The sequence below is a fragment of the Salmo salar genome, chromosome 16 (assembly GCF_965601325.2).
Source record: "Salmo salar chromosome 16, fSalSal1, whole genome shotgun sequence".
Lineage (NCBI taxonomy): Eukaryota > Metazoa > Chordata > Actinopteri > Salmoniformes > Salmonidae > Salmo > Salmo salar.
The window spans coordinates 3,215,421-3,230,829 of NC_138306.1; the positions used below are offsets into that span (position 1 = coordinate 3,215,421).

The 15,409-nt window shown below is 41.2% G+C and overlaps 1 protein-coding gene across 1 annotated transcript in view; it reads left to right on the forward strand.

The window, feature by feature from the left end:
* Positions 1–15,409, forward strand: part of nat10 (N-acetyltransferase 10) — a 39,537-nt gene that overhangs the window by 22,191 nt on the left and 1,937 nt on the right. Inside the window, exons 15-26 of the mRNA XM_014147631.3 lie at positions 1,543–1,659; positions 7,011–7,112; positions 7,212–7,286; positions 8,443–8,559; positions 8,787–8,920; positions 9,052–9,100; positions 9,218–9,314; positions 9,427–9,540; positions 9,748–9,920; positions 10,060–10,179; positions 14,747–14,845; positions 14,955–15,109. Coding sequence (XP_014003106.1) covers positions 1,543–1,659; positions 7,011–7,112; positions 7,212–7,286; positions 8,443–8,559; positions 8,787–8,920; positions 9,052–9,100; positions 9,218–9,314; positions 9,427–9,540; positions 9,748–9,920; positions 10,060–10,179; positions 14,747–14,845; positions 14,955–15,109 — 1,352 coding nt within the window. The remainder of the gene's footprint in view (positions 1–1,542; positions 1,660–7,010; positions 7,113–7,211; positions 7,287–8,442; positions 8,560–8,786; positions 8,921–9,051; positions 9,101–9,217; positions 9,315–9,426; positions 9,541–9,747; positions 9,921–10,059; positions 10,180–14,746; positions 14,846–14,954; positions 15,110–15,409) is intronic.

Below are 15,409 nucleotides of genomic sequence, written 5' to 3' on the forward strand. Positions count from 1 at the left end.
GAGTTGGACCGCAGAGTGAAGGAAAAGCAGCCAAGAAGTGCTCGGCATATGTGGGAACTCCTTCAAGACTGTTGGAAAAGCATTTCAGGTGAAGCTTGTTGAGAGAATGCCAAGAGTGTGCAAAGCTGCCAAGGCAAAGGGTGGCTACTTTGAACAATCTCAAATATAAAATATTTGTATTTGTTTAACACTTTTTTGGTCACTACATGATTCCATATGTTATTTCATAGTTTTTATGTCTTCACTCTTATTCTACAATGTAGAAAATAGTATAAATAAAGAAAAACCCTTGAATTAGTAGGGGTCTAAACTTTTGACTGGTACTGTGTGTGTGTGTGTGTGTGTGTGTGTGTGTGTGTATGACCATTCTAATCAAAAGCTTTTTCTGCATCGAAAGAGAACTGCCCAAGGAGCTTGGGTTTGTGATGAAGCATGTGAGATATGTAATTGATGACGGATGTTATTTGAGGATTACACACCCACTTTGGTCCAGATGTACCAATTTGGCTAAGTGAGTTTCGAGACGGGATAACAGAATTTTTGAAAATGGTATATCTCTATTTATCAAAGATAGGGGGGGCGATTGTGAGAACACATAACGACAAAATAAGTGCTGTATGAACATTTGAACAGTGGACCTAATTGGTTCCAAAATGTTAAATAGACCTCAGGAGAAATACCATCCCGACCAGGTGATTTGCCTTTATTCATGTTATCCAATGCCATGTTGAGTTCATGGAGAGAGAGAAAGCCGACTTTCTCAGCTGAGAGAATACCTTTATTTATTTATTTTTAATGACTCCATCTGACTTGGTGTGGATTTATAATCAGAGGTGTACAATAGTTGTTTTTTTAATACAAACTTGAAAATCTTTGGTTGATTTTAATTTGGGTTTGATAGTAATTCACCTGATTCAGATTCAATAGTTGCTTATTTATCATTACTGATACCTGGTCTGAAAAAACACTTTGAACACCATCATTGTTTACACCTTTTCCAATTCTGATTATCTTTTAATTGTGAACTATTCAGTCCAGATGCAAATGCAGCGTCCTTGTTTTTAATAAAACCTTCGATGGCATCCCATAAAATCAGGATCATTGACAGTTTTTGTTGATCATTATGAATTCATTCAATTCGGTTTCAAATTGTTCACAGAAAGTAGGATTTTGTTGTAAGGAAAAATTAAAGAGCCATCTTGTGACTCTTTTAGGAACTTCTTAAATGTGTATCTGTCAGTAGTAAGCATAATGATCAGAGACTCATATGTAGAATTTCAGTTTTCTTAATTATAAAGAAAATTGAGGTAGATAACAGCGCGAAATCGATTCTGGAGAATGTTTTGTCTGGAGAATGTTTGTTTTTTCCAGCGTTATGAACTCACCAGGCATCAATGAGGTTGTAATAAGAGAATATATGTTGGAGCCTTGGTTGCCTGTGAATTACATGTCTGTCCCAATAACCTGGTGGCTCCTCTATAGACAAACCTTCCTCCTGTCTATATCTGTTTTCTTACCGATTTTGCCCTCTGCTGGTTCCAGAACTCTCCCAACGACCTGCAGATGTTGTCAGACGCCCCGGCACATCACCTCTTCTGCCTACTGCCTCCTGTTCCTCCCACACAGAACTCACTGCCAGAGGTCCTGGCTGTCATACAGGTGAATAAACTGTGTGTGTGTGTGTGTTCGTTCGCTCGCTCGCTCGCTCAGGTGAGAGACTTCAAAGGGTTCAAACTCCTGAATGCCAACTTTTACTCTGGCTACCATCCCTTCATGGAACTCAGGCAGTTTGTTCACACATTTCCCAGGGCAGCCATACTGCAGGAGGACCTTCCAAAGGAGTTCACGGTGTACTGTGTTGACGGCCTTGGAGAGGTCCACAAAGGCCATGAACGTGTCGTTTCTATTCACAGCACTTTTCTTGCAGTTGGTGTCGACTGAAAATTATGTCCACCATGCTTCTGCTTTTTCTGAAGCGGCACTGGGACTCCGGTAGCAGGTCTTCAGTGATGTGTCGATGAATTTGGTGACAATATTTTCATGTCTCCACATCTCAGAGATGAACAGGAGAACTGCACTGGTACAGAGAGAGCCCCCCCCCCTTTTTTCCCCCCAGTGACCTGATGGCGGCGCAGACCTCAGAAAAGTTGGGTTGGAGATGAAGTAGTCAACTGCATTCGGTTGGCTTAAGAGAGCTACAAAGTGTTCACCCCACCTCTGGAATATCTTAGTTTATTTTATCAGAGTGGACCCATCTGCACTTCTGAGGGGACAGCGAACGCAACTTCTTGGGCTGCGGGTGGTCTTCAGGGCATCTTAAAAGTTGTGCATGTCATATTTGTCAGCACAAGATTGGATTTCTTGTGCTTTGGAGATACACCAATCAATTGTAGATGTAGGCTACTGTGGCTATTTGATCATAATGTAGGCCTACCAGAGTGGCCTACCATCAAAAACAATGGAGAACGACGCATCCCATAACATTTTAACATGGAAATAGCTGTTCTGTCATTCATAACCTGGTTACGGTGTCCACCCACAGTGCTCAGAATGACAAATCACATTTAGATTATGGTAATTCATGTTAACATAACATGCAAGTCGAGGATGCAACGATGTGCGGTCCTTCTTACCGAAATTCTATTGCACACTTTGAAGATGTTAGAATGAATGTGCTTTTCCTCAGCCCACAAGACGAGTAACGAACAGCAAAATCACTAGCCCATGTCAATCTACTGTCCCCACAGTAGAAAATTTAACTCTTCTATTGGTCGGCTTGTCAAGGAAAAAAATTGCCTATTCCAAACAGTCTCTGGGACCGTTGTGGGATGATGGTTCCCAAATGCATAAAACGAGTAGGCCTAGGCTACATACATTTTTTTTTTTTTTTTAAGATTAAAGCAATGAGTCTGACGCATCAGATCAGAACATTTAGCTTAACATTTTTATAAACTATGATTTCTTCACATTATAACCCATTAGTCTAAACCCTGTATAAGCTGGAGGTGGGGTTCTACTAAGCTATATGGAGTTGTTATAAGACGTTCATACCAAGAATAATTTTGGTATTTGATTTAGAATTTTAAGACACCTTGACGTTTCCCCCAAACGTTTTTTGATGCGATTGTATTTGGCCTTACTGCTATTAGCCCATACAAACACATTGACTAACAGATTCACTACATGGAACAACAGTCCCGTCCACCCCCACCCAAGTAAATCTAAAGGAAGTTTGTTCTGAAGTGTCTCATATTAGTGTGTAGACCAAATTGTTTGGACGTTACAGCCAGAAGTTGGCAGATCGACTGTACCAACTATAAACGAGACCCAAGGCGCTTATGGGGGTCGTAGAGCGAAACGAAGAACATCGTGTTTGAGAGAGTCATATTTCTTTAGAAGGGTCTTAATAGTTTGCAGACCAAAACATTCGGCTGCTACAGATGTTTTTGTGAGAAGACCAATTTTTTGGGATGTCTCATGGTCTGAGAAACGCCGCTCTAACGTTCTGCTTTCACCGCAGATGCAGAAGTGCGACATCGGCGGATGCAGTGAATAGAGAGTCATCCAATGCACCAAAAAACCCATCTCTAGCTTAAACTGACCCATTTTTATGGGGGTTTTGTATTATGCTAATTTGATTTCAGTGGTGGCGCAGACATAGACTCTAGGGGGCTAATCGCAGTAATGTGCGCAAGTTACATGCTGACCAAACCGGACGCATGCACATTGATTTTGTTCACCCACACCAGAAGCGATCGGAACACGCAGGTTGAAATCTCAAAACAAACGGAACCGGTTGAAATCTCAAAACAAACGGAACCAATTATATTAATTTGTGGATGGGTTGAAAAGCATTAAACAGTTATGGCAATTTAGCTAGCTAGCTTGCTGTTGCTAGCTCATTTATCCTGGTGTATATAAACATTGGGTTGTTATTTTACCTGAAATACACAAGGTCCTCTACTCTGACAATCCACAGATAAAACGGTAAACCCGAATTTGTTTCTCGTCATCTCTCCTTCCAACAGGCTTCTTTTTCTTCTTTCTTCACGAGCAGTGTGGGTGCAATGATTGAATAACATGTATGTGCACATTTATTTTGAACCAATGCACGCGAGCGGTGTGGCCAGTATGTGACATGCGAGCGGCTTCATGTGACAGACGTGAAAATATCCGTTGGACATTTAGAGAAAGGGGATAACTAATGTGCAACAACTAGCATGGATTGCTGATATGACAAGGATTGTGCCGTTGGCTACTGGACAATGAAAGAAAGTTGATATAAAATAATTGCCTCCACAAATATGGTCTGATTTTGGCTAGGCTACTTTGAAGGTAAGATATGCCTCATGTAGTAAAATGTTCAGGTTTCAAACAATTAAGTATATGTTTTCAAAATTCTTATGGTCTCCGGCTCATTGCAAAGTGGTGGGTGACGCGCTGATGAAGCCTGCTTTCTGTTGCCTAAAGGATTTGCTTTTTTAGGTGCTGTAGCAGCAGCTCTTTCACTGTCTGACAGATTTTCAGCTCAAAGGCTCTATATCTCTATGCTGTACTCATGATAAATAAGATGCATAATGAATATACTGGGCAAGCGGCAATTTAATTCCACAAAATTATGCAAATTAACCAGTAGACCGATGAGCATAACCAGTCGAATGTACTGTATTTCCATCAATGAATAGGCTTAATAGCATTATTTTGCAATGTGATCATTTTTTCCCCTTCTCCTGGACGGTTAGCCGCTCACACCACTTTAAATGATCTGCTTTGAATAATAAATATTGGTCAAAAGCTGGCTATTACTGGCTAATGAAAACCCTGCTCCTCACTTGCCGTTCTACCACACTTTAAATATTGGAAGATTGCAACATCGACCAGGATATCCAGAATCAAGAATTTAACAGCGACCTGCACCTACACACCAAAGTTGCAGTCTATCAGGCAGTGTATCTACCCTCCTTTCTGGATGTGAACCATGAACACTTAACAGCCGCACTTAAAACAGCTGGAGTCCTTTCACACCTCTCTGGGGTATGTGGAACGCTAGCGTCCCACCTGCGGGACACACTATTCAACAGCCAGTGAAGTAGCAGGGCGCCAAATTCAAAACAACAAAAATCTCATAATTCAAATTTCTCAAACACACAACTATTATATCCCATTTTAAAGATGCACTTCTCGTTAATCCAACCACATTGTTCGATTTCAGAAACGCTTTACGGCGAAAGCATAACATTAGATTATATTAGGACAGCGCCTAGACAAGAAAAACCACAACCATTTTCCAAGCAAGGAAAGGCAAAAACCAGAAATCCAGCTAAAATTAATCACTAACCTTTGATCTTCATCAGATGGCACTCATAGGACTTCATGTTACACAATACATGTATGTTTTGCTCGATAAAGTTCATATTTATATTCAAAAACCCAATTTTTACATTGGCGTGTAATGTTCAGAAATGTTTTGCCTCCCAAAAACTTCCGCTGAATGAGCACATCTTTTTACAGAAATACTCAAACGTTGATAAAATATTCAACTGTTATTCAAAGAATTATAGATACACTTCTCCTTAATGCAACCGCTGTCAGATTTCAAAAAAGCTTTACGGCGAAAGCACATTTTGCAATAATCTGAGTACAGAGCTCATATCAAAACAAGCCATACAGATACCCGCCATTTTGGAGTCAACAGAAATGACAAAAATGACATAAATATTCACTTACCTTTGATCTTCATCGGAATGCACTCCCAGGAATCCCAGTTCCAGAATAAATGTTTGTTTTGTTCGATAAAGTTCATCTTTATGTCCAAATACCTCCATTTTTGTTTGTGCGTTCAGTCGAGTAATCTAAATCCACTGTGCTCGCGCAGTGAGTTCAGACAAAGTCAAAGTTATATTACAGTTAGTAGAAACATGTCAAACGATGTATAGAATCAATGTTTAGGATGTTTTTATCATAAATCTTCCATAATATTCTAACCGTACGATTCCTTTGTCTTCAGAAATGAAAAGGAACACAGCTAACTCTCTAGTGAGCGCACGCGATTGAGCTCATGTCATTTTCTCAGTCATCTTATTCCAATGGCTCATTCTCTCCCCATTCACAATAGAAGAATGAAACAACGTTCTAAAGACTGACATCTGGTGGAAGCCTTAGGAAGTGCAAAATGACCCCATTGACACTGGATAGGGAATCACTTGAAAAACTACAAACCTCAGATTTCCACACTTCCTGGTTGGATTTTTTTCTCAGGTTTTTGCCTGCCATATGAGTTTGGTTATACTCAGACATCATTCAAACAGTTTTAGAAACTTCAGAGTGTTTTCTCCAAATCTACTAATAATATGCATATCCTACCTTCTGGGCCTGAGAAGCAGGCAGTTTACTACGGGCACGCTTTAAATCCGGACGTCAAAATACTGCCCCCTTCCCCGATTAAGTTAAATGCTTCCAACGCATATTGAAAGTGACCTGGCAGGACTGTGTTCCGCACTGAGATCCTACATTGAACCAACTGCAAGAGCATTGAGGCGTCCATCGCACACCGCCAGCTTAAATGGCTCGGACATGCCATCCGGATCGCATAGGATCGCCTGCCACGGAAGCTGCTGTATGGACAGCTACAACTTGGCCATTGCTATGCAGGTGGGCAGAAAAGGCGGCTAAAGGACCAACTGAAGACATCACCAAAGAAGTGTGGGATAGACCCTGCCTCCCTCCAGACGGTTACTGCGGACCGTTCCACCTGGCGCGGCCTCCGCCATCAAGGAGTGCAGTTGGTTGAGGGGAAAAAGGACTGAACGTAGCCTGGCAAAGCAACTGGCATATGACAATGCCTGCACCGGCCTTTGTGTCCTCTGTCTGGCAGACAGTGTGCATGTGGCATCGGATTCTACAGTCAGCAAACTCACAAGCAGTAGTAGAAATCATCATCATCATCATCATCGGATACGATGGACTACCTTAAGTTTTGTTTATGTATGTGCGCGTAATGTTCCCCTCAGGTGTGTCTGGAAGGAGAGATCTCTCGTCAGTCCATCCTCAACAGTCTGTCCAGAGGAAAGAAGGCTTCCGGTGACCTCATCCCCTGGACCGTGTCAGAGCAGGTATTGAGAATACAGGCCTAAAGCCTGGAGCCATATGGTTTCCCACTGATAATCTCACACTATTGTCATTGAAAAGTTCTAACGTTGTGCTCTCTGCAGTTCCAAGACCCAGAGTTTGGCAGTCTGTCTGGAGGCAGGGTGGTGCGCATCGCTGTCAACCCTGACTATCAGGGGGTAAGTTCTGTTTTTCCCCCATGTATTTCGTGGTTTGTTAGTTGTGCTTGTGCAGCTCTCTAAACAGACATATTTTGGTTCTGACTTTCCAAAGCGATTGAGTTGTATGTAGGTGTGTTGACTATGTGGGGCTACAGTGTGATTTTCAATTCGATCATAAAGGCCTGATTCACACAGTCTCCTCTGAACAGTTGAAGTTGAGATGTGTGTTACTTGAACTCTGTGAAGCATTTATTGAGGCTGCAATCTGAGATGCAGTTAACTCTAATGAAATTAACCTCTGCAGCAGAGGTAACTCTTGGTCTTCCTTTCCTGTGGCAGTCCTCATTAGAGCCAGCTTGATGGTTTTTGAGACTACACTTGAAGAAACGTTCAAAGTTCTTGAAACTTTCCAGATTGAATGACCTTCATGTCTTAAAGTAATGGACTGTCATTTCTCTGAGCTGTTCTTGCCATAATATGGATTTGGTTTTTCCCCAAATAGGGCTATCTTCTGTATACCACCCCTACCTTGTCACAACACAAGTGATTGGCTCAAACGTATTAAAGGAAAGAAATTCCACAAATTTACTTTTAACAAGGCACACCTGTTAATTGAAATGCATTCCAGGTGACTACTTCAAGAAGCTGGTTGAGAGAATGCCAAGAGTGCAAAGTTGTTATCAAGGCAAAGTGTGGCTACTTTGAACAATTTAAAATATAAAATATATTTTGATTTGTTTAACACTTTCTTGCTTACTACATGACTCCATGTGTTATTTCATAGTTTTGATGTCTTCACTATTATTCTACAATGTAGAAAATAGTGAAAATAAAGAAAAACCCTTGAATTAGTATGTGTCTAAACTTTTGACTGGTAATGTAGTTCCCCAGAGTCAGATGAACTCATGGATACTGATTTTTTTTATGCCTTTGTATCCAGTCTGAAGGAAGTTAACATTGGCTTGCAAAACTACTTCTAACATTAGTGCAATGACTGGAAGTCTATTGGCATCTGCTAGCTAGCAGATACCCATAGACTTCCAGTCATTGCGCTAATACTTGTCAGCAACTTCCTTCAAACTGCACCCCAGACTCTGGGGAAGTCGATAAAAGACCTCATTGCCAAAATCCAGAAGTATCCCTTTAACTGGTTATTTCCCTGTCTGTCCTGGAGATGGGTTATGGCTCCAGAGCACTGCAACAGTTACAGCTGTACTACGAGGGTCAGTTCCCCTACATGGATGAGAACGCACAGACCGCTAACAGCCAGATCACCTCTGTCACCAGCGAGGTAATGCCTCACTCAAACGCCTGGAAACACTTGCACTCACCAACAGAAAAACCGTCCCCTGAACATACACATTCCATGAGTATAAATCACATCCACAGGGAGCAAAGTCATCCAGACTCCTGTCTTTTGTTGTCACTCACATTGACTCCAAAAAGCAGCATTGAGACGGAGTTGATTGTTGTCACACTGTTGGAGGAGGTGCTTTGCTAAGTCTTGTTAATTTATAGGCGGTGAGCCTCCTAGAAGAGGTGTTACACCCTAGGAAGGACCTCCCTCCTCTGCTTCTGAAGCTGAGTGAGAGGAGGGCTGAGAGACTAGAATACCTGGGAGTATCCTATGGCCTCACACCTCCGCTGCTCAAGTAAGCATTATTTACCATAGATTTATATACATAATTGGTGTTTACTGACACTGGGGAAACTCTGCATTTGGCTCTACCATCACCTCTGTTTTTCCAAGTATTACTCATTACTTTTTTTTGTTACTGCACAGGTTTTGGAAGAAAGCTGGTTTTGTCCCTGTCTATTTGCGGCAAACCCCTGTAAGTGGAAAATGTCTACAATTTACTACTTTACATCATTGTGCTGAAATTGGAGTATTCCTTATTGTAATGCTTGGTTTTGTCTTTTGACCCATGGTGTGGTGTTGTCATTCCCAGAATGACCTGACGGGGGAGCACTCATTGGTGATGTTGAAGGAGCTCAACACAGTGGAGGCTCCTGAACAGGGCCAGTGGCTGTCTGCCTTCTGGAAAGGTGAGGCTTGTGTGTGCTGTGTTCTGTCTCTTAGTGGAAAATAAAGTATCATCTGATGTTCTACTCTATTCTCCCTCTGCATTACAACTCACCTTGTCTTTGTTTCTTCCAGATTTCCGTCGGCGCTTCCTGTCTCTGCTCTCCTACCAGTTCAGCAGCTTCTCTCCCAGTATGGCCCTCAACATCCTGCAGAACAAGAGCACCACCAAGACGGATGCCAGCCCCGGTAAGTTCCCCTTCGCTCCCTCCTTCCCTCCCCACAAGTCAAAAATCCGACCACCACTGTCCCTGAGATTATCTAACTAGACCAAAATGGGTGTCCCCACCTGTTGACCGTCTACCCTAACCTTTGAATGTTTTGGGCCAGTACTTTTGAATGATTTGGGCTACAGATGAGTGGTTTTCAATGTCTCACATGCTTTCTCTACCCCAGCCCTGAGCAGTTCTGAGCTGTCTGGTCAGTTCAGCCCCTATGATCTGAAGCGTCTGGAGATGTACTCTAGGAACATGGTGGACTACCACCTCATCATGGACCTCATCCCTGCCGTGGCACGCATGTTCTTCCTCAAACAGCTGGGAGACGTGACCCTGTCCGCCGCACAGTGTGTGAGTAGGACGTTACGTGTGCACACAGACATGCACATACACTCGCTCATTCTCTCCCTCTTTCTCAATGTAGTGTAACTCTTGTCTATCCCCCTCTTTTTATTTTTACTAGTCTATAACCCTGTCTGTTCATCTCCAGGCTCTGTTGCTAGGTGTGGGGCTGCAGCATAAATCAGTGGACCAGCTGGAGAAGGAGATTGACCTGCCCAGCTCTCAGCTCATGGGACTGTTCAACCGCCTCATCAGGAAAGTAGTGCAGGTGAGAAGACACATTTAGTACCCATGAGGGGAAATGTAATTAACCTGTTGGGGCTAGGGGGCAGTATTTGCACGGCCGGATAAAGAACGTACCCGATATAAACTGGTTACTACTCTTGCCCAGAAATGAGAATATGCATATAATTAGTAGATTTGGATAGAAAACACTCTACAGTTTCTAAAACTGTTTGAATGGTGTCTGTGAGTATAACAGAACTCAAATGGCAGGCCAAAACCTGAGAAGATTCCATACAGGAAGTGCCCTGTCTGACAATTTGTTCTCCTTCTGTGGCATCTCTATCGAAAATACAGCATCTCTGCTGTAACGTGACATTTTCTAAGGCTTCCATTGGCTCTCAGAAGGCGCCAGAAAGTGGAATGACGTCTCTCCTGTCGCTGGGCGAAAAACAGCAGGAGATTTTGTGAGTGGTCAGGCTGAGAACAGTGACACTGGAGATGCGCGTTCATGTGAATTCTCAATTTTTTTCTTTCAGCCTTTGAATGAATACAACGTCGCCCCGTTGGAATATTAGCGCTATTTTACAAGACAAATCGCATAAAAATTGATTTTAAACAGCGTTTGACATGCTTTGAAGTACGGTAATGAAATATTTTTAATTTTTTTGTCACGAAATGCACTCGCGCGTCACCCTTCGGATACTGACCTGAACGCACGAACAAAACGGAGGTATTTGAATATAACTATGGATTATTTGGTACCACAACATTTGTTGTTGAAGTAGAAGTCCTGGGAGTGCATTCTGACGAAGAACAGCAAAGGTAATCCAATTTTTCTTATAGTAAATCTGAGTTTGGTGAGGGCCAAACTTGGTGGGTGTCAAATTAGCTAGCCGTGATGGCCGGGCTATGTACTCAGAATATTGCAAAATGTGCTTTCGCCGAAAAGCTATTTTAAAATCTGACACCGCGATTGCATAAAGGAGTTCTGTATCTATAATTCTTAAAATAATTTATGTATTTTGTGAACGTTAACCTCTCTAGGGTCGGTGGGACGAAATCGTCCCACCTACGTAACAGCCAGTGGAATCCTGTGGCGCGTTATTCAAATACCTTAGAAATGCTATTACTTCAATTTCTCAAACATATGACTATTTTACACCATTTTAAAGACAAGACTCTCGTTAATCTAACCACACTGTCCGATTTCAAAAAGGCTTTACAACGAAAGCAAAACATTAGATTGTCAGCAGAGTACCCAGCCAGATATAATCAGACACCCATTTTTCAAGCTAGCATATAATGTCACATAAACCCAAACCACAGCTAAATGCAGCACTAACCTTTGATGATCTTCATCAGATGACAATCTTAGGACATTGTTATACAATACATGCATGTTTTGTTCAATCAAGTTCATATTTATATCATAAACCAGCTTTTTACATTAGCATGTGACGTTCAGAACTAGCATACCCCCCGCAAACTTCCGGTGAATTTACTAAATTACTCACGATAAACGTTCACAAAAAAACAACAATTATTTTAAGAATTATAGATACAGAACTCCTCTATGCACTCGCTATGTCCGATTTTAAAATAGCTTTTCGGTGAAAGCACATTTTGCAATATTCTAAGTAGATAGCCCGGCATCACAGGGCTAGCTATTTAGACACCCACCAAGTTTAGCCCTCACCAAAGTCAGATTTACTATAAGAAAAATGTTATTACCTTTGCTGTTCTTCATCAGAATGCACTCCCAGGACTTCTACTTCAATAACAAATGTTGGTTTGGTTCAAAATAATCCATAGTTACGTTCAAATATCCTCTGTTTTGTTCGTGCGTTCAAGACACTATCCGAAGTGTAAAGAAGGATGACGCGCACGACGCGTTTCGTGGCAAAAAAATTCTAAATATACCATTACCATACTTCGAAGCATGTCAACCGCTGTTTAAAATCAATTTTTATGCCATTTTTCTCGTAAAAAAGCGATAATATTCCGACCGGGAGTCGTTGTTTTAGTTCAAAGACAGAGAAAATAAAAACATGGGGTCGCCTCGTGCACGCGCCTCAGTGTCATTGTCCTCTGATAGACCACTTACCAAAGGCGCTAATGTTTTTCAGCCAGGGGCTGGAATTACATCATTCATCTTTTTCCCGGGTTCTGAGAGCCTATGGGAGCCGTAGGAAGTGTCACGTTACAGCAAAGATCCTCAGTTTTCAATAAAGAGAGTCAAGAAGAACAAGAACTTGTCAGACAGGCCACTTCCTGTAAGGAATCTTCTCAGGTTTTTGCCTGCCATATGAGTTCTGTTATACTCACAGACACCATTCAAACAGTTTTAGAAACTTTAGGGTGTTTTCTATCCAAAGCCAATAATTATATGCATATTCTAGTTTCTGGGCAGTAGTAATAACCAGATTAAATCGGGTACATTTTTTATCTGGCTGTGTAAATACTGCCACCGAGCCCTAACAGGTTAATCGTGAGTAATTTAGTAAATTCACCGGAAGTTTGCGGTGGGTATGCTAGTTCTGAACATCACATGCTAATGTAAAAAGCTGGTTTTTGATATAAATATGAACTTGATTGAACAAAACATGCATGTATTGTATAACATAATGTCCTAGGAGTGTCATCTGATGAAGATCATCAAAGGTTAGTGCTGCATTTAGCTGTGGTTTTGGTTTTTGTGACATATATGCTTGCTTTGAAAATGGCTGTGTGATTATTTTTGGCAGGATACTCTCCTGACATAATCTGTTTTGCTTTCGCTGTAAAGCCTTTTTGAAATCGGACAATGTGGTTAGATTAACGAGAGTCTTGTCTTTTAAAATGGTGTAAAATAGTCATATGTTTGAGAAATTGAAGTTATAGCATTTTTGAGGTATTTGTATTTCGCGCCACGCGATTCCACTGGCTGTTAACTAGCTGGGACGCAAACGTCCCACCTTGCCCGGGGAGGTTAACCTCTTGGGGCTAGGTGGGACGCTAGCGTGCCACCCGTGGTGCACTCCATCAACAGCAGGTGCATTTCAAGAGCGGCAAATTTGAATCCAAATAAATGTCAAAATTCAAATTTTTCAAAAATACAACTATGTTACACCATTTGAAAGATAAACATCTCCTTAATCTAACCACGTTTTACGATTTCAAAAAGGTTTTACGGCGAAAGCATAAATTTAGAGTATGTTAGGACAGTACATTTACAAGAGTTGTGTGTAATGTTTTGTCAAGTCAAAGACAGGGTCACCAAAACCATAAAACCAGCTAAAATGATGCACTAACCTTTTACAATCTCCATCAGATGACACTCCTAGGACATTATGTTAGACAATGCATGCATTTTTAGTTCTATCAAGTTCATATTTATATACAAAAACAGCGTTTTACTATGGCATTGATGTTGAGGAAATCGTTTCCCTCCAATAACCGGCAGTCAAGTCAGCGTCAGAAATTAAATAATTAAAATTAGAAAACATTGGTAAAATATTATATTGTCATTTAAAGAATTATAGATTTACATCTCTTGAACGCAATCAACTTGCCAGATTTAAAAATAACCTTACTGGGAAATCACACTTTGCAATAATCTGAGCACTGCGCCCAGAAAAATACGCGTTGCGATACAGACTAGACGTCATGTTGGGGAGATCTAAAATCGAAAATACTATGTAAATAATCCATTACCTTTGATTCTCTTCATCAGATGTCACTTCCAGGTATCACAGGTCCATAACGAATGTAGTTTTGTTCAAAAAAGCTCATTTATGTCCAAAAATCTCCGTCTCGTTAGCACATGATGTAAGCCAGCCGGACTTCTCGTCATGAACGAGGGGAAAAAATATATTTCCGTTCGTTCAAACATGTCAAACGTTGTATAGCATAAATCATTAGGGCCTTTTTTAACCAGAACATGAATAATATTCAAGGTGGACGAATGCATACTCTTTTATAACGTATTGGAACGAGGGTACCCAACATGAAGTAGCGCGCCAGGTGTCTAATGGGACATCACCGTTCCATGGCTCTTGTTCGGTCAGATCTCCCTCCAGAAGACTCAAAACACTTTGTAAAGGCTGGTGACATCTAGTGGAAGCAATAGGAAGTGCCAAAATATTCCTAAACCCCTGTGTTTTTCAATGGGATAGGTTTAAAGTCAATACAACACATCAGGTATCCACTTCCTGTCAGAAAATGTCTCAGGGTTTTGCCTGCCAAATGAGTTCTGTTATACTCACAGACACCATTCAAACAGTTTTGGAAACTTTAGAGTGTTTTCTATCCATATATAATAAGTATATGCATATTCTAGTTACTGGGTAGGATTAGTAACCAGATTAAATCGGGTACATTTTTTTTATCCAGACGTGCAAATGCTGCCCCCTAGACCCAACAGGTTAATTAAGATTTTAAATGTTTTATTTCTTACTCTACCATTCTATCCATCCTGCTTAGCTATAAGTAGCGAACCAAGAAAAGCTATTGTATGATGAAATGTCCTAAAGTTTTTCATGTCTCATACTTACTGTGTCTCAGACAATGACAGCTTGTTGACTCATTATTACCTGTTTAGTTTTTTTCACCATGTTTGTGTGCTGTTTTAGTTCTTCAACAGAATCCAGGAGAAGGCCATTGAGGCAGAGATGGTTGTATCTAAAGACATCTCCATGGAGCCCACGGTCAAAACCCTCAATGATGATCTAGTACGGAACTCTCCTCCGTTTTATGAATGGCATAGATAGACCATAATATGCAATGGTACAGTGAGTATATGAATGCAACATAGATTAAATGGGGTTTTTTTCTCCCCAGGATGAGGCAGCCAAAGAGTTCCAGGAGAAACACAAACAGGACATGGAGAAGGTCAAGGAGATGGACCTGCAACAGTACCTGATCCGAGGAGATGACGAGGAATGGGACCAGGTGTTGAAGAAAGCAGGAGAGACAGCTGTTGTCAGCATAAAGAGGTAAGAGGAGAAACATATAGAATCCTTGCTGTAACAATGTAATATGCTACCTTCCGCTCGGCCCCGAAGGGGCTGGATGGGTATTAGCAGTGACTTAGTAGAATTACACCATATTGCTTACGCCTTACAGATCTGCAAACATAAAAGGGTTAGGGCTATGGGGAAGGGCTAAGATTTTTATGGTGGGGCCACCCATATGAAAATGTTTGCATGGGCTACTGTGAATTGCTTTGTTATAAAAGCATTTTCTAAATGGCATTTATTATTTTGGCTCATGTAACAATGTCTGTTCTCCAACAG